Genomic DNA, 24,760 nt, shown 5'->3' on the forward strand with positions numbered 1-24,760 from the left:
CCTGTGTCTCTAATACTTCTAGCTATACACCCTGAACAAGCATGCAGTAGATCAGGTACTCTGACTCGGTTTTACTGGATTAGCCATATGCTTGTTCCGGGGTTTTAACTCACTGCTTCTGCTTATGCCAGAAGATCAACAGAACTGCAAGGCAATGTGAATTGCTTACAAGGAAATACATATGGCAGCCTCCATATCCCTCTCGCTTCAGGTTACCTTTAAAAATAAACCATAACCAAGAATAATTGAACTTCATCCCAATCAGTAGCTGATACCCCCTTTCCCAGGAGAAATCTATTTCTTTTCTCAAACAGACCATCAGGGGGCGCTGTATGGCTGATATTGTGGTGAAACCCCTCCCACAGGAAACTGTTAGGACCATGATCCTGGCAATTTCCTGTCTGTGAACCTCGCTGCATTGTGGGAAATACCTGTTTAACAGCTGTTTCCAACTGCCAAAAAAGCAAGCAGCAGCTACTTCCAGTGACATCACCTGCCAGCAGTAAAAATGCCACCATGTGATAAATGTCAGAATGTAAATCAGGGAGAGGAAAGATTTTACAACGGGCAAACACTGACTAAATCATTTGTGCATAATTATTGTAAAAATGAAGCAATTTTTTAATTATATTATTGTCACTGGAGTTCCTCTTTAAGGAGAGGCTGTCTGCAGCAGCAGTGTCAGACTGGTTACATCTTGTATTGCGTGTCCTCAATGCTGACTCCCCTTCAAGGACAAATACATCTGCAGCTGGGAAACATGGGACTTCCCAATGTGGGCGGCTTCAGGACTCGTGATTCTGAAATCCACTGCAAAAATCTGTGTATGAGGTTCGAAAACTCAGTAAAGACACGCACACTGTACACAATTAGTGATGAACGAACAGTTTGCAGACTGTTTGAGAATTTTTCCACAAATGTTTGTGAAATGGATGTTTGCAGGAAACCCCTTTGATTTTAGAGTCAGGCGAACGTCAGAAACTTTCAGGGCATATTTTCAGCCACAATTTCTTTTAAAAGGGTGTCAAAACTGTCCAAAAACTCGGGCAGTGGCACGGTGGAGGGGGTGGCAACATTTTACCCAAAAATTTGTATTTGACGCAGAGGCATTAGGGAAAAATCGCGTTCAGTTTCTAGATTTTTCAAATGAAGTTCCATAGAATGGCTGCTGTGTTTACCTGCCTTAAAATGGTTATTTGTAGCCACTGTAGCAGAGGCTTTAAAGGAAACCTAAAGTGAACTAAAGAAAAAGAGTTTCACTTACCTGTGGCTTCTACCAGTCCCCTGCAGCCGCCCTGTGCCAACTCAACGATCCTCCGTTCCCCCACCGTGGCTTAGTTTCGTTTTTGCCGACTGGAAGTCGGTGGGCCACTGCACCTGCCCCGCCCTGGCCACGCCTATCCTTGTTTGCTTTCTCGCCTGCAAGAGCGTCCTGTGAGGATGGAGGAAGCAGGAAGCCCGGAGCTAGCGGAGGACAAGCGACGGACACGGAGAGGTTATGTATCACTTGCGCTGGGCACTGGGGGTAACATTTTACATCATGGGATAACGTCAGGTTGGTGAGGCGGCAGACACGGTGGGCTCGACCAATTCCTGAGAGATTTCAGCATGAAATTGATCGGAAATCGGCCTGCATTGCATGGGCAGCCAACAGATCTCTCTCTAACCAGATTCCATCAGAGAGAGATTTGTTTCTTGTTCGAATCTGCCCATCATTGCTAGACGTATGGCTACCTTTAGAGACTATTGCCTTTTCCTAGGATAGAAAGTGACTGATATATCCGTGACTCCATGATGGATCTCTTGGCTGCAGTGGCGTCTGAATCACTTGTTTATATATTTACAAGTATTTCCTACTTTGCTCTTGCTATGTATATGCTGTGATATTGCATTGTAATTGCTAGAGGGCGCTCTCTAATCGTGGGCAGAAGACGCCACTTCCGCGGTGCGTAGGATAGAAGCCCCTGCAACCCAAGCAAGTTGACCCCACACAAGATGATGTGTGTTGTTTTGATTATTTGCTTTCTCATTATAATTCTGACTCTTTGGCTATCATTCATAAAGGTGCAGTCGGTAGTGCGGGAAAACACCGTTCTTCTCCGCAACCGGTACTTAAAGAGAACCCGAGGTGTGTTTAAAGAATGTTATCTGCATACAGAGGCTGGATCTGCCTATACAGCCCAGCCTCTGTTGCTATCCCAAACCCCCCTAAGGTCCCCCTGCACTCTGCAATCCCTCATAAATTACAGCCATGCTGTGAGGCTGTGTTTACATCTGTAGTGTCAGTCTCAGCTGCTCCCCCGCCTCCTGCATAGCTCCGGTCCCTGCCCCCATCCCTTCCCTCCAATCAGCAGGGAGGGAAGGGATGCAGGCGGGGACTGGAGTTCTGCAGGAGGCGGGGAGAGCAGCAGACTGACACTATAGAGATAAACACAGCCAGCTCTGACAAGCTGTTTGTCAGCAGCGTGGCTGTGATTTATGAGGGATTGCAGAGTGCAGGGGGACCTTAGGGGGGTTTGGGATAGCAACAGAGGCTGGGCTGTATAGGTAGATCCAGCCTCTGTATGCAGATAACATTCTTCAAACCCACCTCGGGTTCTCTTTAAGACTTCTGGGTGGTCATTCATAAAGAAGGTGCCTGTTGCGATACAAGTGCGGAGGTTTTCTGGAGGAAGCTGGCGGTAGCGTGGCGGAAGACATGCGGAAACATAAAAGCTGCCCGATTCCCTCCGTGCGCTCCTCTGTCTGATGCTGCTTGGGAGGTCCGTCCCATTCATTTACATGTAATCCGCCCGCCTATCGCTACTGGCGAGCAAGCAGTATTTTCCTTCCGGATACCGCTTGCTCTAATCTTTATGAATGGATGTGTTTGTTACTTTTTCTAGATTAATCTAGAAAAACTCCGCACAAGGCGGAAATGTATCGCTCTTCACGAGAATGTTAGCTTTTCATGCGGAAAGAGCCTATATGAATTGGGACTTTGCTGAGTGTTCGGTAAAGTCAGCGGTATTAAGCATTTCCGCATGCGGAAATGCTTTATGAATGATAGCCTTTGTCTTCTTTTATATAACTAGCTTATAATGATAACTGGGCAGCACGGTGGCGTAGTGGTTAGCGCTCTTGCCTTGCAGCGCTGGGTCCCCGGTCCGAATCTCAGCCAGGTCAACATCTGAAAGGAGTTTAGATGTTATCCCTAAGTCTGTGTGGGTTTCCTCCAGGCACTCTGGTTTACTCCAACATCCCAAAAACACACAGATAAGTTCATTGGCTTGGCCCTAGACTATGATACATACAGTACACGATACATGCATAGACATGTGACTATGGTAGGGATTAGATTGTGAGCCCCTCTGAGGGACAGTTAAGTGACAGGACAATATACTCTGTACAGCAATGCGTAATATGTCGGTGCTATATAAATAAAAATAATTATTGAGAGTGTATCTGGCGTTTTGGGGGAATTATAAAGAACCTGTGCAATTGCTGCCTGTTTAAGTGGTGTCACTTTTCCTGTAGCAAGACCAGTATTCAGATGGTAGGGCCGGAACATAAACAACATGAAGACATGTTCCCATTCTGCCATGTGTGCGCAGTCATGGCTGGTGCTGTAACGGTGAGGGGGATATTTTCTTGGCACAAGTTGGGCTTATTACCAACTGAGCGTGATTCTCCTCTGACCTCAATGATGCATTCTCCTCCACACAACTGCCCCTCACTGGATGTTTTCTCTTTTTTTGAGCGGTTCTCTGTAAACCCTAGAGATGGTTGTGTGTGAGAATCCCAGAAGATCAGCAGTGGGTGAAAAACTCAGACTGGCTCTTCTAGCACCAATACCTATGCTATGTTCACAGTCACTACAATTCCTAAATGTATTGTGTTGCTTCTCCTGCTTACCGCCCCTCCCTTGCTTTAGCTTTCTCTGTACCCACCCACTTCCACGCTTCCACTCTCCCCGCACACCCCTGCTTCTTTGCAGACTGCCTCTCCCTTGCTTTACCTTTCCCTCCTCTCCCCTCCCCCCTCTTCCACTCTACCTGAATACCCTTGTTTCTCCTGTGTACTGTCCCTCCCCCAATTAACCTCTCCCTGCACCTCCTCCCCCCCCCTCTGCTTCTACTCTCACTGTACATCCCTGCTTCTTCTGAGTTCCAACCCTTCCCTGCTTAACATCTCCCTGCACACATCCCCTCCCCTTGCTTCCACTCTCCCTGCACACCCCTGCTTTCCCTGTGTACTACCCTTCCCTTACTTTAGCTTTCCCTGCACACATCCCCTCCCCTTGCTTCCACTCTCCCTGCACACCCTGCTTCTATTGCATACTGCCTCTCCCCCCCCCCCTTGCTTAACCTTTCCCTGGACTCCCCCTCTGCTTCTACTCTCCCTGTACACTCCTGCTTCTCCTGTGCTCCGCCCCTCCCTCACTTTACATTTCCCTGCACACATCCCCCTCCCCTTGCTTCCCCTCTCCCTGCACATCCCTGCTTTTCCTGTGCTCCGCCCTTCTCTCACTTTACCTCTCCCTACACACATCCCCCTCCCCTTGCTTCCACTCTCCCTGCACATCCCTGCTTCTCCTGTGCTCCGCCCCTCTCTCACTTTACCTCTCCCTACACACATCCCCCTCCCCTTGCCTCCACTCTCCCTGCACATCCCTGCTTTTCCTTTCTCTCCTGGCACACCCCTCTTTACTTGTGGTCTCCCCTGCACTTCACATTTCTCTGCGCTACCCCGCCCCCCATTTCCCTTTAACCTGCTCCTCCCCCTTCTCCTTTGTCTAATGCTTCCCATCCTTGCTTACAGCAATCAGCCTATCCTTTGCATCTGTTTTTACAGGTTATGAGATATGGGCAGAAGAGGAGGGACGCGGCATGGCATGAACTACTCACAGACAATTGAATTCATCGAGCTGTTTAAGAGTTTCCCCTGTTTGTGGAATCGAAAGAAAGGTTATTCAAGCAGCCAAAAGCAAGAGGCCCTTAAATTACTCCTTTCCTTCTGCAAGACTTTCCGCCCGAACTCCAATCTTAGTTATGTCAAAGCAAAGATTGCCAACCTCACAAGTCGCTTCAGACAGGAGCACGACGATGTTATGTTATCCACGAAATCTGGTGCAGACATGACGTACCCCCCCAAACTCTGGTATTACCACCTCTTAAAGTTTCTCCTGGAAGAGGACGTTCCGGACCCACCACCTCTCCAGGAATCCCACCAAAGCTCGGAGGATAGCTCGCAAGAAACCGGCCAGGAATCGCAATCCGTAAGTGCTGAACTTCCTGAATGAGTTGTTCTCTGCTCTGTAAAGAACCGCCCTTCCTCTGTCAGCATAAAATTAGGAGGTTTATGTCTAGCTTTCGTTGCTCAAGTCACCTTCGTCACACCATATGATGCAGGAAAAAAACGCATTAAGGTTCTTTAAAAGTTTTGTTGCATGTTTGTTGGCGCCATGAAATAGTTCAGCTCTGATTTATCTGTTGCATTCGCAATTTTGCAAATATTTTTTCAGATTTCGTATCTTGGCTTTATTTGCAGTTTGCTACAGCGCTCCTCTGGGATGGCTAGTGTAAAAATGCCCGCCGCGGGAGTCAGTTGCCTGATTGGTGCCGTCAGGAATTTTGGAGATACTGGGGCTTTACTGGGAAGCTTGTACTTTAGAGAGTGCGCAGAAATGTTCTGATATCACCATTTCCTTTCCTTTAAAGATGAACGCCAGTGAAAATAATGTAATAAAAAAAAGTGCTTCATTTTTACAATAATTCTGTATAAATGATTTAGTCAGTGTTTGCCCATTGTAAAAGCTTTCCTCTCCCTGATTTACATCCTGGTCACATGGTGACATATTTACTGCTGGCAGGTGATGTCAGTGGTAGGAGATGCTGCTTGCTTTTGTTGCAGTTGGAAACAACTGTAAACAGCTGTTATTTCCCACAATGCAACAAGGCTCCCACAGTGTGAGGTCAGCAGGGGTGCCTCTAGCCTTTATGTCACTCCAGGCAAGATAACCTGCGCCCCCCCCCCCCCCCCCCCATGGCGGCACACACCTGCCTGTCATATATATGCAGCGGCTAGCATGAAAGATGGAAAAAAAAAACCACACACACTGGCTGCGGTAGCATTGCATTGTGCTCCCCCTCCCTCCCACTGCGCTCCAGGCGAACATTTGTAGTTGCCTGGTGGTTGAGATGCCCCTGGAGGTCAGTACCTCAGTGCTGTGAGGCGCTGACATCACACTGTGGGAGGGGTTTCACCACAATATTAGCCATACAGATCCCCCTGATGATCTGTTTGAGAAAAGGAAAAGATTTCTCACGGGAAAGGGGGTATCAGCTACTGATAAAGTTCAATTCTTGGTTAAAGTTTCATTTTAAAGTGGACTGGAACTCTTGCACAGGACAGAAAGAAAGCATAGAGAAATGTGCCCTTTATGTATTAAAAGTTTAGCCTGTCTAACTCCCCCTCATTCGTCACTAATCACAAGTGTAATTTGATGTCTCAGCTGGGGCAGCTCAGGAATCTTGGCAGCCTCAGCAGAGCAGCTTATTTGTAAACACTGAATGTTAATCCTATCTGTTTCCATGAAACCAAGAAGTAGTAGTGGCCCGAATATCAAATTTTGGGTTCGCAAATTTGGAAGGCGATTCTCCGCAAAAATTAGCAAATCTCCCGAGACTTCAATGGACATTTTAAAACCTACATAGACTGTTTCTGGCCACAAAAGTGATGTGTAATGATGAAGCCGGCACCATAAGTATTTAAATGCTCTTTTATCGATTAACCCCCTTGCCGGGCCAATTCTTGCGGCAAGGGGGCAGTGCAGCACTTTTTTTTTTTTTAAATCATGTAGCGAGCCTAGCGCTAGCTACATGATAGCCGCTGAGCAGCGGCATCCCCCCACCCACTCCATCCCGTTCAGAACGGGATTTCCTGCTGGGCTTCCCCGGTCGCCATGGTGACGGGGCGGGATGACGTCATGGACGTCGGGACGTCAGAGGGAATCCCGATCCACCCCTCAGCGCTGCCTGGCACTAATTGGAAAATCGGCCCAGCAGGGCCAGAGCAATCCTCCTGTGCGAGTTACCCCGAGCTCAGCTCGGGATAACCGGCAAGGAGGTTAAAGTTGCTTGTCAGCCTTTATAGCAACGTTTCAGAGCTACAATGCTCCTTTTTCAAGCTAAGCTGCAAGTCAAATACATATACATATTTAACAAACTTCTTTATATACTCTCATGGTACTGTGAGTAACTAATCACATTATCCAGTTTCGAACAACATATCAAAAAGGTCCTCCTACACGGCGCACCTGATGGAGAACTATATAGGTACTCACAGATTGGGTCACAGCATGGGAACCGCCTCTATCATCCTTTAAATCGATTGGTCCGCATACCATTGCGGAAAAACAGTCGTGTGCTCCCGCCGCCTCCACCCACTGCACTGCCGTCATCGGCGGACCTGATGGGGAACGTCAGGGTCACGTGGGCAGGCTGCGGCGTCATGCACCTCCACCCGCCCACATGCAGCGCCGGCCAATCTGTGTGCAGTGCGTCCGAACATCGGCGCACCGCCCACACAAGTTGTAAACAAAGTCTTCGCAGCAGGATGCTTAAAAGCCCATGGCTAAAGAACATACATAAATATCAGGTTACTCTCAATATTACGAGAAGTAAGGGGAAGCAACGGAGGTGAGGCATCTAGATTGCAATAGTACAAAAGCCATCTGACTGCCACTTAGTGACTAAATAAATTGCAATATGCAAATATATAGGGGTGATACCTACAGGAAGCTTCAGTACAGTGTTACTGGACAGCTTCTGTAACAAAAACGCAGGACCCAATTTTCCGGACTGTTTTGCTCAGCGGAACGGAAACCGAAGGTTTTGCAGCACAGTAGGAACCTATGGAAATGGACGGTATACAGCACACTGGCTATAAAAATGGACCATTTTCCAGGATCCAGATGGCCAGATCCGTACGTCCGGCTCCGGAAGTAAACGCAGATGTGAACCGGGCCTAAGTGACATGTTGGCAGGGATTAGATCATAAACTCCTCTGAGGAAAGTAGATGATGGCAGGGATTAGATTGTAAGCTCCTTGGCAAGCGGCACATTCGGTGAGTGACAGGCAGCTCAGAGATCACTGTAAGTACCCGTTTGTTGCCTCTTCCTGTCCTGCGCCGGTCCTGTCCGTCCCGCTGCCGTTCCATTCCTAGACTTCTAAGTCGATGCCAGCGCAGCCCTGCCAAGCGTATCTTTTCTTCGCGTACTCCTCGCAAAGAAACTATATGCGTGGCCAGAGCCGCGCAGGCGCAGTGGCCCGGCGGTGAAACGAACGGAGACTTGGGCAGGATCGGCACGGGACAGGACGGCTTCTGGGGGCTTGCTGAAGCCCCAGGTAAGTGAAACAGCATGTTTAAAAACTATTTACAGTTCTGCTTTAAGGGCTCTGACACGGGAGACCTGGGTTGGAATCTCGGCTCTGCCTGTTCAGTAAGCCAGCACCTATTCCGTAGGAGACCTTGGGCAAGTCTCCCTAACACTGCTACTGCTTTAGAGTGCGTCCTAGTGGCTGCAGCTCTGGCGCTTTGAGTCCGCCAGGAGAAAAGCGCAATATAAATGTTCTGTGTTTGTTTTGTGAGTTATTTCGATGGGACAGGACATTTTTTCCTGTCATACAAGCTGTACACTGATTACATTACATTGTATCACAGCGTCATATCTGTGGTGTTGTCCCATGAAAACATAGACTATATATTTACACTCAGAGGTGTACTCACTATTGTGAGATGCGGTATAAAATAAAAGTAAAGCACAATATTTAACTAAACTATTTAACTAACACGGTTAACTAAACCGTGACAACTCAAATATCACACCTTATCAATGATATCACACCTTATCAAACATATCACAACTTATCAAAGTTATCACACCTTATCAAAGTCAACATGCCTTATCAGAATTATCAGAGTAGCATAGCGAGCGCAACGAACCCGCAGGGGCTCAGGGCAGGACGAGTGCCATTGCCAATTAGCAGGAATAAGTTCGTAGCACTCAGGGCCCGTTCACACTTAAAATCGCAGAATGCCGGCGATTACCGCCGGCGTTTTGCGTAAGTGATTTTCCCGCGATTATCTCGGAAAAGTCACTGGACACTGCGCGGTTTTGGAGCAATCGCGTTTAGCGTGCTATGCACGCTAATCACGATCGCAAATCGCGGAACGCTCATCGCCGGCAAACCGATGCATGCAGCGCGGTTGCGGTTATCGCTAACCGCAACCGCGGCAGTGAGAACACTGCCACTCGCTACATTGTGTAGCGGTTCTTGCAGAACCGCTAGCGGTTTGCCGTGAGCGGGAATCGCGCGATTCCCGCTCAGGTGTGAACGGGCCCTCACTATTCTACTCTGATAAGGCATGTTTGATATGGTGTGATTTTTTTGATAAGGTGTGATATCTTTGATAAGGTGTGATATTTGAGTTATCACGGTTTAGTAAATCAAGCCCTATGAGCATTTCCGATTTTGTTTTTAAGCGCTGGTGATTTTAGAAATCGCCCTAAAAACGCTTGTGCAATGATTTTCTATGAGACTGTTCACATGTGCGCGTTTCGATTTTTATTAAAATCGCAAACGCGCTACATATACCATTTTCTGAGCTCTTTGGCTGAATGGAAGGTATAGGGGAAAAGCGCTTTGTATTGTGATTTCCCAAGCCATTTTATGAGTAAATACATTGATTTATTAATTTCCGGGCCAAAGAGTTCAATTAAAATTGTAATCGTTCAATCAAAATCGTAATCGCTCAGCAAAAAGTGCTTAAGAAAGCTCAATAAATCAATTAGCGATTCCGATAGCGCTGGCGATTTATAATGCGAACAAGGCCTGAATCAGTCATCACCTCAATAAAACATCTCTTCAGAATTCTGCTGTAAACTCTGTAAAAGCAATGGAACTTTCTAGAGGGTACAGAAAAGGCATTTTAAATTCTGTCATATTCTACCACCCCTGGCTAGCTAAATGCAGCGCTGCGTTCCTCTGGCCAGTCGATTTCACTATGCATGGACGTGTAGTTCCCAGGTAAAACATTTTGTTGCTATAGCGGCCGAGCAGGTGCCATGGCGACGGGGTGGATAATGGTCCCTCATGCGGACTTGTGGCATGGTGACATCTGCAGTAAGTGCTTTTGCCTGGCGTAGGTTGCAAGTGATGCCAGTACAGAAGGAAGGATGTGGGGATCTTATGTGGAGTACTTGAGAAATTAAATTATGCGTCAGTCAACAAACATTTACCAAACAACGAGAGAAATAAGTCAAATCTCAGCTTAGGCCTCAAATCATGAACTCCAGACAGGCGTCCTCCAGCCCCATGAACACTGTTGCCTCCCTTGCCGCCGCCCCCCCCCCCCTTCACTGGGGGCTCTATTCCTCTGTAATAGCCCCCAGTAATAGGGCTTCAGTTGTGCCAGTTGGGCCGCTCTGCGTATGTGTGTCCCAGCGGTGCATGCTCACCTCCGGGAGAGCAGCCCAACTGGCATGACTGCAGCTCTATTACTGGAAGCTATTGCAGAGGAATGGATCCACCGGGGAGGACGGCGAGGGAAGCAACAGAGTGTATGGAGCTGCAGGAAGCCCCAGGTAAGTACTGAATCTTTACTTTACACCATCTCATTTACAATTTAAAGTGGTGTGAAACTCAGCATTTCTTATTTGCTCTAAAAGATTCTTTTAAGCAAAAGAGGTCTTACCAGAAGAAAACCCTGGTAGTAGAACAGCATTCAAACAGTTAAACAGAGCACTTTCTTCTTCAGCAGGATGTTTAGTGCCACATTGCTGAACATGAGGAAGTGATTACAATAGTAGCTGATGAGAAAACAAAGCAGATAATATAAACACTGGGTCTCAGCTGAATACAAGCCAAAAGTGTGCACAGGAGAAGACACATTGGATACATTGTAATAAATAAACACAACAGCCATGCAATAAATTACAATGGCAGCTTTTTAGAGCAGGTAAGCTGTACTTTGGGAACTTGTCATTTGTAAACAGACAATAATAGTTGTGCACAAAAGCAAATATGGACGGATGGGATGAAATATCTTCCCTACCGTAGTGGTATTAGCCAGGGACCAACTACAGCAGACTAAATTTTTATATAGGGTCTACATCACCCCTGACCGCATGCATAAAATGAACAACGCTAATTCTAAATGATGCTGAAGATGTTCAACCTCACTAGGCAATTTTATACATATCATTTGGTCTTGTCTCTTTATTACCCCTTTTTGGAGGGATGTTTTGTGAATAGTAAATACTCTGCTCACTACCCCTAGTTCCTGGACAATTGATGCTTGGAAGATTCGGTGACACCACTTTCACTAAATATAAACAAATAATGATTAGAGTCCGGAGCTTTCAGGTGGGGAAGTAAATTGTCAAGCTCTGAAAAAAAGACCTCAACTCCAATGTTTTGGGCCAGGCCTGGATTTACCTCACAGGAACCTATAGGATCAGAAGTCCTGGCACCCTAGACTCCGCCCTCCATGAACCTACAAACCCCATCAAACTGCACTGCAGGTCTGCTGGCTGGCTGGCCGAGCTGTCACTTCTCCCTTACCTACCTTGCCCGTCATAGGTAGCAACAGATGCCCCTTAGTATAAGGTAGCCATAAGTACCCTCAATATTAAGTAGCTAGAGGTGCTCAGAAGTATTAGGTAGTTTGAGGAACCTCAGTATGAAAGAAAACCTGAACTGAAAATTAAAAGTCAAAATAAGCATACACAAGTCATACTTACCTTCCATGTAGTCCACTCCTCAGTGTCTTTCTCCTGTCCCGCGTCCTGTTTGTTCACTGTGATCAAGGGAATTTTCCGCCCTCCATTTTGATAATGGCCATTACCCATAACAGCTTTCTGGTCAGCACACAGTTAAACTGTAACATCGCCCACTTGAGCCATAGGGAAACATGGACATTACCTGGAAAATCAGTTTTCCTCTCAGCTATAACTGACAGCAACTGATATTTTACTGACAGCAACTGATATATTTCAGATCTGACAAAATGTTGGCAGAACTGGAAGGGATTGTTGTCAGAAGAAAATGGTGATCTTCTGAGAGGAACTGATGGCAAGGTAACTATGTAATGTTCATTTGAAGTTACCTCATGTGTTTATTTTAAATATTTTTACTCCGTACAGGTTCTCTTTAAGTAGTTAGAGGTGCCTCTGCTCATTCCACTGACGATCTCCCTTCAGTCAGAGTGAGTAACCGCTCATTTAGACTCTCATTAGGACTCTGCCTAGGGAGGAAGGGAGGCGCTCAGAGAGGGGAGGGAGCCGCCGCTCCATCATCAGGCGCCTGTAGGCATGTGCCTACAGTGTCTTATGGTAAATCGGCCCTGTTTTGGGCAAAATCAGTCAACTGGACAGTTCCCCTTTATAAAATGACAAATCTAAACCGTCAGTGTCCCAAAAAAATATTGGAAAATCTGGGGAATATAGAAAGACTGAATAATGGATTTCACAAACCCTAACTTTATACCCATCAACAATTAATAACGGCAGGGTATGGGTGGTGTGCACTCTCAACTGAATGAGAAATGGTGGTGGTGAAATCAGAACTTCCTCTCTGCTCTAAAAGATATGCAACAGTGTATATAAATAATAACTTTTAGGAAACATAAAGCAAATTTTGCTGCCCCATGATATACATACCCGGGGCTTCCTCCAGCCTCTTGCAGCCGACATGTCCCATGCTGCATCTCCTCTCTCAGTCGCTGGTCCAGAGTCCTCGTCGGTGCAGAGGCTGGCCTCCTCTACTGCGCCTGCCTGAGTGCCGCTTTCAATCAAGTCCACGTTGTCTGCAGCGTACTTTGCAGGTACAGTAGTTCTGTGCCTGTGCAGTACGCTGCGGACAACGTGGACTTGATTGAAAGTGGCGCTCAGGCAGGCGCAGTAGAGGAGGCTGGCCTCTGCACTGGCCGGGATCCCCGGGCCGGCGGCTGAGAGCGGAGCTGTGACGTGAGACATGTTGGCTGCAAGAGGCTGGAGGAATCCCCGGGTAAGTATATCATGGGGCAGCAAAATTTGCTTGATGCTTCCTTTAAAGAGAGTCTTAAGCGAAAATAAATCTCGCTTCAGACCTCATAGTTAGCAGGGGCACGTGTGCCCCTGCTAAACCGCCGCTATCCCGCGGCTTAACGGGGGTCCCTGATCCCTCAAATCCCCTCGGTGCAACGGGGGAGCTCTTCCTGGTTGGGGCAGGGCTAACCGCCGCAGCCCTGCCCCACGCGCGTCTGTCAGCGCGTATCTCCGCCTCTCCCCCACCCCTCTCAGTCTTCCTTCACTGAGAGGGGCGGGGGAAAGGCGGCGATGCGGCGCTGATAGACGCGACTGGAGGCAGGGCTGCAGCCGTTAGCCCTGCCTCCAGGAGCGACCAAGCCTGCGACCAAGTGTTGCAGGGGGGGTTTGGGGGTGAAGGGACCCCCGTTTAGCGGCGCTATTGCGGCGGTTTAGCAGGGGCACACATGCCCCTGCTAACTATGAGCTCTGAAGCGAGATTTATTCTCGCTTCAAAGTCTCTTTAACCTCCCTGGCGGTCTATTAAAACCGCCAGGGGGCAGCTCAGCACTTTACATTTTTTTTTCTTAAATCATGTAGGTAGCCTAGCGCTAGCTTCTGTCCTGTGCAAGAGTCGCGTACACTTTAAAGGGACTCTAACATAAAAAAACCCTCTGGGGGATACTTACCTTGGGAGGGGGAAACCTCAGAGTCCCAGTGAGGCTTCCCCCTCCCCTGTAGCTTCAAGGAATCAAGCGCTGGCTCCCCCAAATCCTCCCCCAATCCTCCCCCGACAAGCTTGACAAGGGATGATATATTTACCTCTCCGGGATCCGGCGCAGTAGCGGCTCTTCGTTTGGGCTAGGCGGAAATAGCTGAACCCGATCGCATCTGCTTTACTGCGCACGTGCAAAAGGACTCGCGCCTGCGCAGTAGAGCAGATCGATCGGGTTTGGCTATTTCCGCGTTAACCCGAATGAAGAGGCACAACCTCCCTCTCAGTGTGGCACAGCCTCCCTCTCAGTGTGGCACAGCCTCCCTCTCAGTGTGGCACAACCTCCCTCTCAGTGTGGCACAACCTCCCTCTGTGTGGCACAGCCTCCCTCTCAGTGTGGCACAGCCTCCCTCTCAGTGTGGCACAGCCTCCCTCTCAGTGTGGCACAGCCTCCCTCTCAGTGTGGCACAGCCTCCCTCTCAGTGTGGCACAGCCTCCCTCTCAGTGTGGCACAGCCTCCCTCTCAGTGTGGCACAACCTCCCCTCTCAGTGTGGCACAGCCTCCCTCTCAGTGTGGCACAACCTTCCTCTCAGTGTGGCACAACCTCCCTCTCAGTGTGGCACAACCTCCCTCTGTGTGGCACAGCCTCCCTCTCAGTGTGGCACAGCCTCCCTCTCAGTGTGGCACAGCCTCCCTCTCAGTGTGGCACAGCCTCCCTCTCAGTGTGGCACAGCCTCCCTCTCAGTGTGGCACAGCCTCCCTCTCAGTGTGGCACAACCTCCCTCTCAGTGTGGCACAACCTCCCTCTCAGTGTGGCACAGCCTCCCTCTCAGTGTGGCACAGCCTCCCTCTCAGTGTGGCACAGCCTCCCTCTCAGTGTGGCACAACCTTCCTCTCAGTGTGGCACAGCCTCCCTCTCAGTGTGGCACAGCCTCCCTCTCAGTGTGGCACAACCCCCCTCTCAGTGTGGCACAACCTCCCTCTCAGTGTGGCACAACCTCCCTCTCAGTGTGGCACAACCCCCCTCTCAGTGTGGCACAACCTCCCTCTCAGTGTGGCACAGCCTCCCTCTCAGTGTGGCACAGCCTCCCTCTCAGTGTGGCACAGCCTCCCTCTCAGTGTGGCACAACCTCCCTCTCAGTGTGGCACAGCCTCCCTCTCAGTGTGGCACAGCCTCCCTCTCAGTGTGGCACAGCCTCCGTCTCAGTGTGGCACAGCCTCCCTCTCAGTGTGGCACAGCCTCCCTCTCAGTGTGGCACAACCTCCCTCTCCGTGTGGCACAGCCTCCCTCTCAGTGTGGCACAACCTCCCTCTCCGTGTGGCACAACCTCCCTCTCAGTGTGGCACAACCCCCCTCTCAGTGTGGCACAGCCTCCCTCTCAGTGTGGCACAACCTTCCTCTCAGTGTGGCACAGCCTCCCTCTCAGTGTGGCACAGCCTCCCTCTCAGTGTGGCACAACCTCCCCCCTCAGTGTGGCACAGCCTCCCTCTCAGTGTGGCACAACCTCCCTCTCAGTGTGGCACAGCCTCCCTCTCAGTGTGGCACAGCCTCCCTCTCAGTGTGGCACAGCCTCCCTCTCAGTGTGGCACAACCTTCCTCTCAGTGTGGCACAGCCTCCCTCTCAGTGTGGCACAGCCTCCCTCTCAGTGTGGCACAACCCCCCTCTCAGTGTGGCACAACCTCCCTCTCAGTGTGGCACAGCCTCCCTCTCAGTGTGGCACAACCTCCCTCTCAGTGTGGCACAGCCTCCCTCTCAGTGTGGCACAGCCTCCCTCTCAGTGTGGCACAGCCTCCCTCTCAGTGTGGCACAGCCTCCCTCTCAGTGTGGCACAGCCTCCCTCTCAGTGTGGCACAGCCTCCCTCTCAGTGTGGCACAGCCTCCCTCTCCGTGTGGCACAACCTCCCTCTCAGTGTGGCACAACCTCCCTCTCAGTGTGGCACAGCCTCCCTCTCAGTGTGGCACAGCCTCCCTCTCAGTGTGGCACAACCTCCCTCTCAGTGTGGCACAACCTCCCTCTCAGTGTGGCACAGCCTCCCTCTCAGTGTGGCACAGCCTCCCTCTCAGTGTGGCACAACCTCCCTCTCAGTGTGGCACAGCCTCCCTCTCAGTGTGGCACAACCTCCCTCTCAGTGTGGCACAGCCTCCCTCTCAGTGTGGCACAGCCTCCCTCTCAGTGTGGCACAGCCTCCCTCTCAGTGTGGCACAGCCTCCCTCTCAGTGTGGCACAGCCTCCCTCTCAGTGTGGCACAGCCTCCCTCTCAGTGTGGCACAGCCTCCCTCTCAGTGTGGCACAGCCTCCCTCTCAGTGTGGCACAGCCTCCCTCTCAGTGTGGCACAGCCTCCCTCTCAGTGTGGCACAGCCTCCCTCTCAGTGTGGCACAACCTCCCTCTCAGTGTGGCACAACCTCCCTCTCAGTGTGGCACAACCTCCCTCTCAGTGTGGCACAGCCTCCCTCTCAGTGTGGCACAGCCTCCCTCTCAGTGTGGCACAGCCTTCCTCTCAGTGTGGCACAGCCTCCCTCTCAGTGTGGCACAACCTCCCTCTCAGTGTGGCACAGCCTCCCTCTCAGTGTGGCACAACCCCCCTCTCAGTGTGGCACAGCCTCCCTCTCAGTGTGGCACAACCTCCCTCTCAGTGTGGCACAGCCTCCCTCTCAGTGTGGCACAACCTCCCTCTCAGTGTGGCACAACCTCCCTCTCAGTGTGGCACAACCTCCCTCTCAGTGTGGCACAGCCTCCCTCTCAGTGTGGCACAACCTCCCTCTCAGTGTGGCACAGCCTTCCTCTCAGTGTGGCACAGCCTCCCTCTCAGTGTGGCACAACCTCCCTCTCAGTGTGGCACAGCCTCCCTCTCAGTGTGGCACAACCTCCCTCTCAGTGTGGCACAGCCTCCCTCTCAGTGTGGCACAGCCTCCCTCTCAGTGTGGCACAGCCTCCCTCTGTATGGCACAGCCTCCCTCTCAGTGTGGCACAGCCTCCCTCTCAGTGTGGCACAACCTCCCTCTCAGTGTGGCACAGCCTCCCTCTCAGTGTGGCACAACCTCCCTCTCAGTGTGGCACAACCTCCCTCTCAGTGTGGCACAGCCTCCCTCTCAGTGTGGCACAACCCCCCTCTCAGTGTGGCACAGCCTCCCTCTCAGTGTGGCACAGCCTCCCTCTCAGTGTGGCACAACCTCCCTCTCAGTGTGGCACAGCCTCCCTCTCAGTGTGGCACAGCCTCCCTCTCAGTGTGGCACAGCCTCCCTCTCAGTGTGGCACAACCTCCCTCTCAGTGTGGCACAGCCTCCCTCTCAGTGTGGCACAACCTCCCTCTCAGTGTGGCACAGCCTCCCTCTCAGTGTGGCACAACCTCCCTCTCAGTGTGGCACAGCCTCCCTCTCAGTGTGGCACAACCTCCCTCTCAGTGTGGCACAACCTCCCTCTCAGTGTGGCACAGCCTCCCTCTCAGTGTGGCACAACCTCCCTCTCAGTGTGGCACAACCTCCCTCAGTGTGGCACAACCTCCCTCTCAGTGTGGCACAGCCTCCCTCTCAGTGTGGCACAGCCTCCCTCTCAGTGTGGCACAGCATCCCTCTCAGTGTGGCACAGGCACGGTGTGCAGGTTGTGTACTATAACCAAGGATTGGATGTGCTCATGGTAGAGCTAAAACTGTCATCTGAAAAATTCCAACATGTTGGAGACTGTTAGGCCAATTCACACTTGTGCCCTTTATAAGCGATTTCAGCGTCGCTGAAAATCGCTAGCATTTTGAAAAACACTTGTTCAATGGAAAGTATATGGAAGTGTTCTCATCTAAGCGATTTGCGATTTGTTTTACACGTAAACACGTTGCCTGCAGCATTTTTTGAGTGATTAGCGTTTCAATGTTAAGTATAGGAACGCTGGTAAATCGCTCTGTAAGCGCTGGCCTGTTCACTATTAACAACGTTTTTCCAGCGATTTTACCCATCAAACTTTGCAGTTTACCCACAAAACACCTCTTTTGCCTGTGCAGATGTAATTTCCAGTTTATGGAAGACAGACACTTATCTTCAAAGCAAGGATGAGAGTCTCTCTGTAACACAATGAAGATAAAAGAGGCCTTTTGCTTTGTTCTATATTTAGCCACCCTGTGACCTCTAAGGCGCGTACACAAGCACTACTGTAGCAAACGACGGGTCCGTCAGACCCTCCCGATGGACGGACGTTCAGCCGACAGTAGCACGTGTGTACACACTGTCCGCAGACTGATAAGACTGTTTCTGAACGATCCGCTCAGCAGATCTGTCAAAAACAGCCTTATCAGTCTGCTGACAGACTGTACACACGTGCTACTGTCGGCAGAACGTCCGCCCAGCGGGAGGGTCTTGCGGACCCGTCGTCTGCTACAGTAGTGCTTGTGTATGCACCTTAACTGAAATACAAAGGACAATTCTGAGGTCATGGGGTGGCTAAATATAGAACAAAGCAAAATGCCTCTTTTATCTTCATTGTGTTACAGAGAGACTCTCATCCTTGCTTTGAAGATAAGTGTCTCATTGTATTTCCCTCCACTTTATTCATTACACTTTGGATTGCAGCCCTACAGGGAGTGAGATAAGAAGCAATACTGTGGACCCTTCTATGACAATGGGCGACCTCTTGTCACTGATAAGGAAATAAGGCTGCAATTCTTTAATTAGTCTAGCATGTGAATTTAACAGACATCAAGCATAAAAAGTATTCATTAGTAACTAAGAAGAGGGCCCACAAACATGACAGCAAACATGACAACAGGTGTGATAGTCCTGCTGCAAGCAGAAGTGGATTTACCATAAGGCACTGAAGGCACTTGCCTACAGGCACCTGATGATGGAAAGGCGGCTCCCTTCCCTCCCCAAGTGCCTCCCTCCTGCCTTACCTATGCAGAGTCCTGATGAAATTGTAAATGAGAGGTTACTCACCTAGGTCTCAGCATTCCACTGACCAGTAGAGATGGGAAGTTCGGATCTTTTTAATGATCCGGATGATTCGAATCGGATCATTGAAGAGATCCAGATCTTTGATCCGAATCTCGGATCATTTTACTACCGGAAGCATTCGGGGGTGAAATGAACAGCAGGACAGGTCTGTGGACAGGAGACGGGGAGGGAGTGGACACACAGAGAAGGGGAGAAGATGGACAGAGGGCAGGGAGTGGACAGAGAAGGGAGGAGGGACGAGCAGGGAGCAGAAATGTTTGCACGTAATACCCACATGCTGAAGTCGTATGCTTTACATATATTTCACCTATATGTTCATCTGTACACTTTGAAAGAAAAGGTCGCACAGTGAAAGAAAGCATTCCCAGAAGATAAGTGCAGCTGTTTAGTGCTGAGTGCAAGAGGATTATATTGCCTTTCAATCACACTGTCTGCAAAGTTACTGAGCTGTGCTGAGCCAAAAGTTTCCAATGTGTTCACTGTGCAGCACTACGGAACAGACAGCCTATAATGGGCAGCACGTTATAGCCAGTATGTGTGCTCTACACATATCTGGCAGTGGCACCCATGTCCCCTCTCTCTCATCTACCTGTGTCCCTGCAAGGCTGCCTCCCTTCCAACAGAGCGATCCATCTCAGCTCTGCTTCCAGGACCCCGCTGCCCGCTGAGAGGGGGCGTGTCGCTCCTGGCCCCGCCCCTTTTACGATCCGAATCACTCATTTTGATGATTCGGATTATCGACTCATAAAATAGATTCGGATCAAAGATCTGAATCGTTCATGATCCGGACAACACTACTGACCAGATCTCCCTTCAGTCAGGGGCACCTCTAGCTACCTATGATGGGCAAGGGAACTAAAGAGAAGTGACAGCTGGGACAGCCAGAACACTTTGCGGGTGTTTGTAGGTTCATGGAGGGTGAAGCAGTGCTGGTCGTAATGGAAAAATCTACGCTTACGGGTCATTACGCGTAATTCTACGCAAATACGCATTACGCAATTACGGTTACGGCGTACTAAATTATCTACGGGTCATCACTGTAATTACGTGTAAACTTACGCAGTTACGCATAAGCATACCGTAATGTAGGCACTTACGCTACAATGTTACGCGTAGTGCCGTAATACCCATTAATGCGTACTTTTTGACGCATACGGATGATGTGTACACAATAGCCGTCAATGTGATAGCTATTGCGTACACATCATTCTTATGCCTTCAAACGTATGCTTATATACTGAAGGGCTACTCTTAGAAAAGGGGATTTTTTACATTAGTAATTACGCGTAAAATTATGCGTAAGTCTTCGTAAAATTATGCATACCTAGCAATTACGGTAGACAGCGTAATTACGATACCACTTTACGGCTTACGCGTAAATAATTACGCGTAAGACCATAAATTACGCGTAGCGCTTATGCGTAAATTTGCATTGAATTACGATGCGTAATTACGCTCATGCGTAATTTCGGCCCAGCACTGGTGTGAAGTCTAGGGTGCCAGGACATCTGTGCATATAGGCTCCTGTGATGTAAATCTAGGCCTGGCTGCAAGTCTTCTCCTATACAGGGTACACAGCACTGACTATAGCAATACTCACAAACCAGCATTGCAGCCCCTCCGCCAAACCTTAAAGTGGACCTGAACTTTGAACTTCCTTTCTGCTCTTAAAGATATGCTACAGGATAATAACCTTTTAGTGCCACAGCTTTTATACTCTCTAGGGGCAAGGCACCATCTTGTATGGATGATGTAGTGGCAGCCATCTTGTAGTCCCTGTTGTATTCTATGCTATATGAATCTACTCATTTAAAGGACCACTATAGCGAAAATCATAAAATTGAAAGTACATGTAAACGTATACAAATAAAATGTACATTTTTTTCCCAGAGTAAAATGAGCCATAAATTACTTTTCTCCTATGTTGCTGTCACTTACAGTAAGTAGTAGAAATCTGACATTACCGACAGGTTTTAGACCATCTCATATCCTTATGGCGGGATTCTCAGTGTTTTCTTTAATTTCAAAAGCACTTAGTGAATGGCAGTTTGGCTCTGTCCAATTGCCAAAAAAAGTGTGCAGGGAGCAGGGAGGCTGACCAGCATCTTTGTATAAATCTTTTTCAGGGAGTGTCTTTATAAAGAATAAAGGTCATGCTGAGAATCCCCTATGGAGAGATGGACTAGCCCAAAACCTGTCGCTTCTGTCAGATTTCTACTACCTACTGTAAGTGACAGCAACGTAGGAGAAAAGTACTTTATGGCTCATTATACTCTGGAAGAAACATTTTTATTTATATGTGTTTACATTTATTTAAATGTTTACACTTTTTCACGATAGTGGTCCTTTAAGTCTGGCAGGCCCCTTTAACACTTGTTTACTAGGAGTTGACCCCAGCTGTGTGTATGACTCATATGCTGTTTGCATCACATTAGTACAAAGTACTTTCACATAAGCATTATAGTACTGATATAACTCATGGCTTGCTGTAACCGATAATTGCTTTTAAGCATGAAAATAGAGACATTTTAGATTTAATGCATGAATTTAGAATTGTTCGAAAGCGGACATGTAAGATCATAAATCTAGTAATGATGTTCAAGTATGAATACTTAATTTATTTGATAGAAGAAAGATCACTTAGAGTGAGGCTGTACCAGGGGCGGACTGGCCCGGGAGGACGGGTGCCGTTTTCCCCCCGGGCCGCCGCCTCATTAAACAATCAGGGCCGCCAGCTTAGTTCAGGAACGAAAATAGAATCTCAGCCCCGCCCCCAGCTCTTAACAGCCACAAATTGCAGGGCATTGGCTCAGCACTTTCTCCTCTCCGTGTGCTGCTTCTTCATTGGCTGCAGGCAGTGCCCTGGTGATGCACTCCACCCCCGGAAGTGAAGCTGAATCGAAGCAAACACACTGCAGACATGTAGCAGCTAGATAGAATGCAATGAGCCCGGCCAGCCCACTGTAAGTTGCTCTTTTTTCTGTCAGTGAACGTGGGTCAGGACTCCCTCCCTGGATTACTAGCAATCTCATGCCTTTTTAATTGCAAAATAGCTAGGAATCATTAAAAATAAAGTATTCCTTGCAATCTTGGAAACGATCTGACCTCCTATTGATGCAGGCTGGTACAGCTACTACTGGGTGCCTGGGCTGCTGCAGGAAGCTGGATGGCGTAATGCAATGTAATGTCAAGTTGCAGGGACACAGACTGCTCAGCTGGCTTGCAGTCAGAGTGGCCGTGTCTCCACCTGAACTGCTGACCCTGCACTATGCTTTTCACTTGAACTGGGCTTCCTCCCCCACAGATAAGGAACGGACAAACGGCCTGGCACTTGGCAAGGCTGCATGTCTGTGAGATGAGACTGGAGGTGATGATTTTAGCACAGGGGAAACTAAGAGACCAACCTCTCCATCTGATTCTTAGGACACTATCAACAGGAGCAGAAAAATGATAAGCAAGCCTGGAGCACTAGGCCCTAAGGTATGATGGAAACTATGGGGGAAGGGGGGGGGGGATTATAGTGAAGGGAGCTGCCAGAGCCAAGTGACCAAAAGACACACAAATACTAAGGTGCCCATACAGATTCAACCAAGAGACAGATCTCTCTCTAATTAGACCCATACACTATAGGCACATTCCAACTCCTATTTCAGCATTAAATCTTTAAAGAGAACCCGAGGTGCCATTTCATTACATTAGTGGGGCACAGAGGCTGGTTGTGCACACTAACACCAGCCTCTGTTGCCCCAGCGTGTGCCTCAAAGACCCCCCTGCTCGTCGCTATAGCCCCCGCAGTGCTGGCGACACGCAGCGTGTCGCCAGCACAATGTTTACCCTAGCGCTGTCTGTCAGCGCCGCTCCCCCGCCTCCTCCGCATCGCCGCTACCCGCCCGCGTCCCTTCCCTCAAATCAGCGGGAGGGAAGGGACGCAGGCGGGTAGCGGCGATGCGGAGGAGGCGGGGGAGCGGCGCTGACAGACAGCGCTAGGGTAAACATTGTGCTGCCGACACGCTGCGTGTCGCCAGCACTGCAGGGGCTATAGCGACGAGCAGGGGGGTCTTTGAGGCACACGCTGGGGCAACAGAGGCTGGTGTTAGTGTGCACAACCAGCTTCTGTGCCCCACTAACGTAATGAAATGCCACCTCGGGTTCTCTTTAAGGAAATGGGCTCTAGACACCGACACTGGCTGCTGCCCCCCCAATGTTAAGGTGGCCACTTACGGTCCAATATCTAGTGAAAAATCGTTCAAGCGATCAGAAATTCTGATCGGATTGGTTGTAAATAACCTCAGTTGATGGACACAATTGATTATGAATGAGTGAAAAAAATGTCGTCCGAATGAATTTTCATCAAACTAAAATTTGGATTTTCTTGTTGGTTGTGATAGATAGGAAGCAAAGATTGCTTCGTTGATGGTGTAGTGAACGATTCATTACAATATTTCACTTGCGATCAGAATTTCTAATCGCTCGAACGATTTTTCGCTAGAAATTGGACCGTTAGTGGCCACCTTAGTTTCCTCTTCCCTGTGCACGTAACTACGTTACCTATCCGCTGCCCCAAATGTCCTTTACACTTCTGCATTGGCACCCCACATAGCTGCCGGCATTATAACGACATCGGGGGCGTGTGCGACATCTCACATGCGCCCCACGTACGTAAGTACAGCAGACATTCGGCAGACACCTAGTGGCAGGGGATGGGTAAAGTATGTACATGCATATGCACCAGACGGACATATAACATTTGGAAGGACAGCAGCCAGGGAATCTATCACAATCATTGGCAATTTTGCGTGCTGTTACAGCCACGCAACCAATTGTCCATGTTAGCCCGAGATTTCTAAGCATGTCCAATCAAAACATTAGACTCATTTCAGCATGACATTGGTCGAATAGGCAATTGGGCAGGGATCAGCTGATTTTGGCGCGGGCTCTGAGAGCCGAGCGCCGAAACTAGGTGCCCCATAGCAGCAATGCTATGCTGCGCGCCCCGTGTAGCAGTAATTTGGGGCTCTGGCGGCTGCCAGACCCCGAATTACATCTCCCGAGTTGCGACAACTCGGAGGGGGAATAGTATTTAACGCCGCCTCGGAGTGTAGCAGCAGCGGTGAGAGCCGTTATTCAGCTCTCACCGTGCCGAACTGAGCAACGCCGAATTAATATGCAACCAATTGGGCATGCTTGTTCCTGCACCGATTTTCATCCATTCGATGATAATAATCAAATTGGACACAAAATCTACAGATGTATGGCCAAAATGTATGGCTGAAGTACTGATGCACAATTCAGTGAGCATTCATTGATTGCAATTTAAAGCGTGAAGTGAACAAAATAAAAAAAAAGTCAAGTACCTATGGAGAGGGAAAGTTCTGTAACCAATACCTACCACACACAGAACATTAATTTTCAATACATTCCAGCAGGGAATCGAATAAAACCAGATAAACTGCAGCATTGTACTGTTCGATGTAATGCAGCACTTTTAGCCATAGATCTACCACTGCTTCTGGCCCACGCCTAATTAACCTAGATTTTCTGTCCTGTCTGATGGACACTTTCAATCGTTTCTGTGTCATAATCAATCGAAATGTGATCGTTCAGACATTTTAAGGGGATTGAATCCTAAAAAAATCTGTGTGTGCGGGCACCATGAAGCGCATCAGAACTTAAATGTATTACTGTTTTATGTTAATATATGGATTTGGGCTGGTGCTGCCATGACAGGGCCTCTAGGCTGCGTTTTCCCCCCAGGCCAAAAGGTCCCAGTCCTCCCCTGGGCTGTACATCTGTCAGTTGCTTGGATGGCCAGCATATGGCCTCTGGTTTGGATCCAGCCATTATGTTTTGTGTAACAATCTCAAGAGGGCTTTCTCATACTCCATGGTTTTCTATGGAGTAGGAAAGGTATAAAAACTCACTCCTTGTTTTGGAATTCAGAATTCTCTCTACTTTAGCTGGACTGGGCTGGACTGGCTATCCAGCATTGACTCTTGACTGCCTGAATCGCCTAAAGAACTTCTAATCAGTAGCGAGGGAAAGTCGTTCTCGT

At 49.1% G+C, this 24,760-nt stretch overlaps 1 protein-coding gene across 4 annotated transcripts in view; it reads left to right on the plus strand.

Annotated features, from left to right (window-relative positions):
* Nucleotides 1–24,760, plus strand: part of RESF1 (retroelement silencing factor 1) — a 244,916-nt gene that overhangs the window by 140,413 nt on the left and 79,743 nt on the right. For 2 of the 4 annotated variants that reach the window (XM_068278227.1, XM_068278226.1), the window contains exon 2: nucleotides 4,834–5,257. The exons of 1 other annotated variant lie outside the window; for it this stretch is intronic. In XM_068278227.1, coding sequence (XP_068134328.1) covers nucleotides 4,844–5,257 — 414 coding nt within the window. In that variant the 5' untranslated portion in view covers nucleotides 4,834–4,843. Of the gene's footprint in view, nucleotides 1–4,833; nucleotides 5,258–21,594; nucleotides 21,672–24,760 lie in introns of those variants that run through there. One more of the 4 variants, XM_068278231.1, reaches the window with a different exon arrangement.

Source organism: Hyperolius riggenbachi, chromosome 3 (genome assembly GCF_040937935.1).
Source record: "Hyperolius riggenbachi isolate aHypRig1 chromosome 3, aHypRig1.pri, whole genome shotgun sequence".
In the NCBI taxonomy this organism is placed as follows: domain Eukaryota; kingdom Metazoa; phylum Chordata; class Amphibia; order Anura; family Hyperoliidae; genus Hyperolius; species Hyperolius riggenbachi.